Source organism: Sitodiplosis mosellana, unplaced genomic scaffold, assembly GCF_009176505.1.
Source record: "Sitodiplosis mosellana isolate CC-2019 unplaced genomic scaffold, AAFC_SMos_1.0 Smas_scaffold_6099, whole genome shotgun sequence".
Classification (NCBI taxonomy): domain Eukaryota; kingdom Metazoa; phylum Arthropoda; class Insecta; order Diptera; family Cecidomyiidae; genus Sitodiplosis; species Sitodiplosis mosellana.
In genome coordinates, this window is record NW_022601340.1 from 550417 (window position 1) to 556798 (window position 6382).

The 6382-nt window shown below is 33.8% G+C and overlaps 1 protein-coding gene across 1 annotated transcript; it reads right to left on the reverse strand.

Moving 5' to 3' along the window:
* Positions 1-2315: 2315 nt before the first annotated feature.
* Positions 2316-3404, reverse strand: LOC129573560 (BTB/POZ domain-containing protein 2-like). Its single transcript, XM_055454206.1, has one exon. The coding sequence runs from the start codon at positions 3402-3404 to the stop codon at positions 2316-2318; it is 1089 nt and encodes a 362-aa protein (XP_055310181.1).
* Positions 3405-6382: the final 2978 nt, after the last annotated feature.

The window sequence follows — 6382 nt, forward strand, 5'->3', positions numbered from 1 at the left end:
GTTAGGTTTGATGCTGTAGATCGTCCTTTCATAAAGCCATGTTGGTTGGGCGAGATGCGATCACGAACAGTTTCAAGCAAATTTACGTTGACGAGGTGCTCGAAGAATTTAGCGATTGTTGGTAATTTTGCTATGCACCTGTAGTTTTCAATGTCCGTTGTTGTTTATCTTAAACTTGACCAGAGTTCCGTTTTTTAGTTCAACAGCCATCTCATAGACACAGCAAACGTTATCGAATGTTATTTGTTGGACGTCAAACGTTGCACACGCGGTTTTGACAAGTTTGCGAACATTATATTTTTCGGCCAATGCTAAGACAGTCTTAATATCGTCAATTGGTAATTGCACTTCGCATTTGTAGAAAAACTGGAGAAAGGTTTCGAACCCTTTCGCGTCGGCATCTTTTATCATCACGTTTTTTTTTCTCTATGGCAATGAACCGAAAAACATTGTTTTGAAGACATCACTTTGAACGGCTAAAATTAGTTTATGTGCTGGCCTATCGTCAGCGTCATCAAAAACGAAAACAAAGTCGGCGAAGTCCATGTTGAGATGGAGTTTTTCAATTCCCGTTGTTGGCTCAATATTTTTCAATATAATCGACATTTGCAGTTTGTGTTGAAAAATGAAATTTCTGTTAATTTTTCTTTAGTTTTCGCTGGTGACTTGAAAGATGTTCGAGTGTCGACAGATGAAACTGAAATACGAACAAGTGAGAAATAGATGCACACTTGCGGTGATTTGGTTAGCCGGCATTAGTCGGTGATATTGTGTGCGCATTTTTCTCTCTCTCATTTTGTTCATACATTCGTAGACCTGAAATGAAATTGATAGACAAATACATATTGGTTGGTGTGCAAATTCTTTCGTACTTGTGTTAAGCATTCGAATGCACGTACACGTCAACATTGTTTGAGTTACATGCGGTGTCGCACACACTTCATTTGGCTTGACTGGTCCCGTTATTCATTTTTTTCGTACGTCTCACACTCGTACCATTTGAATCAGCCTCAACAGTTTCAATTTTGTAGGTGAAATACTACAGACGCTGTCAATTCATTTTGTTTATGAATTCATTATTGGTTGTCATTTTTTCTTTATTTCTTTCTTGTATTTTTTCAACTTATCGCTTTCTGGCAGTGCTTGTGTGTGGTAAACAATTGGCCAATGTACGATATACAGAATCGGACAAAATTACGATATACAGCACGGTTCGTTACATATTTTCATAAACGGAAGAAACGCACTAGCATTTGAAAACTTCAAGTATAGCTGCATCAAAATGCTGCATATGTTTCGCTCCACCGAACCGTTCTGCGGAAATTGGAGACGGTCAAACTTTCTTATCATATTAATATAATATGATATTTATTTAGATTTCTCCATAAAACAACGTTACAGTTTTTACATTGGTTTCATTAATAATTTTCTAATACATAATTTTTTAATTTATTCTCAAAAAATTTTATCGATTCAACTTGTCTAACTTCATTTGGAATGGCATTTTGGCTACATGCTTTAGTAGCATTAGTGACTGATATTGTGTTTGCTTTTCTCAAATTTCTATTGTGGATTTGCTGTCTTTATTCTATTCTATCAGTTAGGTATTTTGGAGCTAGGCTATTCACAATTTTATAAATAAATAATAATGTTCTAAAGATTATTTGTTGCTAAACATTTATAAATTTCAACGAATCAAATATATAATTAACATTAGTATCACGAAATACACCCAAAATTTGTCTCATACATTTAATTTGCAAGTTTTGAAGCCTATCAATATTAGACGCACTGGACAGAAATAGGATGGACGCACAATAAATGAAGTGTGGTTGAATGAGTGACTATTTTCCTTTTGTCATCTTCAATACATGTGAATATTCGTTTGTTTCTTAAATTCTTCAATTTCTTCTTTTTTACATGTAATTTCATTTCTAAATATTTTTCTTGATTCAAAGTAGTTTTGTTTACAGCGATTTTTTTTCAGATTTACAGAAATGAAAGAAAAAATAGTGGTGTTGTTCTTCGAATTATATTTATTTTTAGCACTACATGAAATTAGAACGCAAAGCGATGCAGAGCAAAGTTTAAATTTCGTTAAAATCAAAATAACTAATCCAACCCATCGAAAGATTATCGTAATTCAAATTTGGATTGCGATGAAACTGAATTTTAATCCCTTTTTTTTCCACAAATGGTTCACAGTTTGATCTGTAATAGCCTTCCGCACAGGTTGATTGAAGTTCCAAATGTATTTCGTACATGAATAGAGGCTTAATCAGAATTGGATGTGGTAATACTGTCACTAACTTATTCTAGCCATTCCAATATTCAGATGTCCCGCGATAAAGAACCCTTGGTGAATCGTCTGAGCGAAACTTGAAATCTTTGCTTTCGGTGATAATTATTTTTGCCTGGGTCGATTTTTTTGTTGGTACATATTCGGGTAAAATTGTTGTACGAAATCCTCCCAGTAAAAGGAGACAATTCGATGAAAATGAAGCGACTTCTGTTAATTGAACGTACTTTACTGGTTCTGGATTTGATGTCCTCCGAGAAAGTTCCAATTTTTTGTCCTCGTCCCATTTGAGATGCCGAGGAATTCGATTGAATATAGTCGGTTGATACTCCTTCGACGCTATTGAAAACATAACATCTTCATACTCTGTTGCGGTGAATAGACCTCTATGTAACATGCACCTTTTACAAAATTCATCCAATTGCATTGAGCCAAATCGTAGTAAATGTAAACAATCTCCCAGCTGATTTCGCAGGTTTTCCGGTTGCATTCCATCCAAATTGTTTTGCTTACATGTGTGTTTGGCCCATGACAAACATGCATCAAATACATCGACTTCCATGCAAGCTAGATCCAGCTTTAACAATCGCTTCAAAGCAACTCTATCACAACGCAAAAAAGCATCGGTGGCGAAAATATCCGTTGTTGATTTAGCAATTTTGTCCTCACAGAATTGGATCAGGTCTTCATTGCCGAGATTCACAGCCAATTGATATCCACAACACATATTATCCAGTGTCAGTTGGTCTTTGAGAGACGCGACACATTCATTGAAATATTCTAAAACATCATACTTATCGGCCAAACGAGCAACGGTCTCGATATGTTCCATAGTTAAAGTCACTTCACGAGGATAAAAGAGCTGAAGGAACTCTTTAAATGCACCAATGGATGCATCAACAATCTCAACATCTCCTTTTTCTGTCAACGATCCAAAAAACATAGTTCGAAATACGGGGCTGAGAATGGCCAGATTTGCTTTGTTTGCTGGAATCCTTTGAGTTTTGTCGTCAACGTTGAACTTAAAATGAACGTCGGCTAACTCTTCGTTGAGATACAATTTTGCAAACGCCTCAGAAGTAGCGCCATTATCCAACACGAACATTGTAACACTTGCAATTAAATCGAATAGAAATTATAAACGATTTTGTTTCTAGTTGTATAAAACAAATGTTAGTACTAATGACTTCTGATTGGTGGCTAAAGTTGCATAGGGAAGTTGGCAGATGCTACTCAGTAAAGCGTATGAGAGCCGCAATACAAATTTCAATGCGACGAAATGACGTATGTATGTATGTATGTGTAGGGACATGTATCGCACATATGTCATATAAATATATGTGCATATATGTGCATATATGTTCATAGAATGCAATACTAGACAAGCAAAAATTTTGGAACTAGATGGCACTTGAGATCTCGTTTAATATTATTATTTAAAAATCGTTTGGAAAATAACAATAAAATTGGTTCACATCGTTAACTTTGAAAATCTGTGATTTGAAGATTCTGAAAATATTCAACGTTTTCTGCTGGAAACAGTCTATAATTTGTGGATAAATAAACAAAAAATAGAAAGAAAAGCACACCGTTTTTTTCGTACGAATTTTTTTTTTAAACTGCATCTTTATTTTATACACTTTTACTGGTTCATTTCGATCCAATTGAGACCGTCTATTTGGTTGAGTGAATGAAATTTTGTCTTTTCTTCTGGTTTGTATTGTTCTGCATAGGGTTACTCTCTCCCTTTCTCTTTCTTCCTCTATGATAAATCATATGTCCTATCGATTCGTCTTTAGCTTGATATTTCATTCGATTCACCGATTTGAGGAAATAAAATGAATCCAAAATAAAGAAAATTAACAATCTATTGAATGTCTTTTCGTTAACCGATTCTTGGTCCATGTCTTCTATTTAATCAGGACCCTTTCGAATAACGTCTCCTCCGCGCAGTTCTCTTATTCTCTATTTCTATTGAATTCGTTGTTTAATCGAAATCTTCTAACGAACGTTTCGAAATCTATTTCGAGAGACATGCTAAAAGTACTACAGACGCTGTCAATTCATTTTGTTTATTGAATTCATTATTGGTTGTCATTTTTTTCTGTTTTTTCTTCTATTATTTTAGCATTTTTTTCAACTGATCGCTTTCTGGCAGTGCATTTATGTGGCTAACAGTTGACCAATGTACGATATACGTGTACTGAAAGTTGAAAAAAAAACGTTCCACTTGAATCTGCTTCCGTGTGCTCTTTCTGGAACAATACATTCGGCTATTCTAACGGAACAAGATTTTTTTTTTTCATTTGAAATTTGTACAGTATTTTATTGAGATAATTGCAATCAGTTTTGCCTAAAATCAAGCGATTTCATAATGAAATTTGGATGTGAATTTGAAATACACAGCAAGAATAAGAACAAAATTTTAAAATTATGCAAGTTGAAGCGTCTTTTTGCTTTAGAATTCGGTTTTAATGCTTCAGAATTCCATTTTAACTGTTCATTTTTTTTTTTCGCCAATTGCATTTCTCTATTTTGTGCATAAAAAGAGCTGTAAATGTGATAACACAGAGGATGAGTTTCATTTAATTCCATCGGACATCATTTTCATTTGATTCCATTATGTAAAACGAATATGGGAAAGGTAACGTACTTGGAGCGCTGTAAAATTTCTTTGCACTGAGCTAAGTATTGGTCTATAGACCATGTGTATACATTTTAGCCGACATTTTTCCTTCTAAAAATGTAAAATCTTCATAAAATGAACGAATAAGTGTGAAAAGAAACAAAAATGCCGCGAGCAAATGCAAAAAAAATACAAAACAAAACAAATATACGATATGAATTTGATAAATATTTTTTTTTTGTGTTTCATTTCATACATACATAAAAAAATTTGTTATTTCCAATTCCAATTTGTTTTACTGAATATTTTGTTTGTGTGTGTGTGTAGGTGTATAAGGTTGCATTTAAACAATTTAATGTCCTATATAATTTACGTAAATCGTTTTTTAAAAATAAATATTGAGTTTCACTTTCTAGAATTTTCGATTTTCTGTTGTTTTATTCCATTTTTTGTGTTCAATTCTTTAATTCTTATTTTTTTTTTTTTACATGGAGCTTCTCAATATTTTTCGTAACTCAAAGTAGTTTTGTTTAGAGAAAAGAAAAGATTTTTTTAGAAAAGAAAAGAAAATAACAGGGTAATAGCCATAAGGACGCACTCACAGAGAAACGATTCCATGCAAAAATGATGTGTGTTCGGTGTTTCATAGCTACGCGCTGTCCATCATCTATATTTATTTTGCTTCGGTTTAGATGCCGGCAATTTTTGTTTCTGAACTCTGGCGCGCACATATATCTATGAAATACACATTTACGGTGTCAAAACACCCTTGCCGTGCACCGAACACTCAGTTCAAATCGAAGCGATGCTGAATGATGCGCATTTTTCGTTTACTCCACCAAAGAAGACGGTCTACTTTGAGAATCTGTTCCTATTTGGGGAGCTCCTTGCACATGCACAACAAATAGATTGCTTTGAAATAATGCATTCTCTCTGTGGATTCATCGATAAACGTATTTAAATTCAGTTATGGAGGGGGCTTGAACAATGCGTTTTTATATTGAACGAATTTCATTATCATCAATAGGTTTTAGATACGCACACAGACTTTATCATTATTTTTACAATTTCTACGTATGAGCGCGGAAAATATTCGAAACGAAAAAGTGAATAAATTTCTTTGTGTTTTGTTTTAGTAAAACTCGTCACAGGGAAAGTTGTAATGTTTACATGAAATGGAAAACAGAAAAAGAAATCATTTGTCAAGCTGCCGCGTTAAGCCATTGGCAATCTATGTGCATGGCATGCATTCGATTCACATTCGTTTCGAATTAGAGATTTCGTGCGAGTGTTTTTTTTCTATTTTCTTCGACGTATGAACGTATAGATAAGCGTCTGGATTGAGAGAATTGTTTGAATTTGGCCTAATTCTTTAATTTTTAGTTAAATATCTAGTTGCTTTTGTTATAAATTGTTTTCTTCTTTCTAGGAAAAAAAAAAAATAAACAAACAATGTG

Coding starts and splice junctions, on each gene's coding strand:
- LOC129573560 (XM_055454206.1), bottom strand. CDS start 3,404: ATGTTCGTGTTGGATAATGGCGCTACTTCTGAGGCGTTTGCAAAATTG.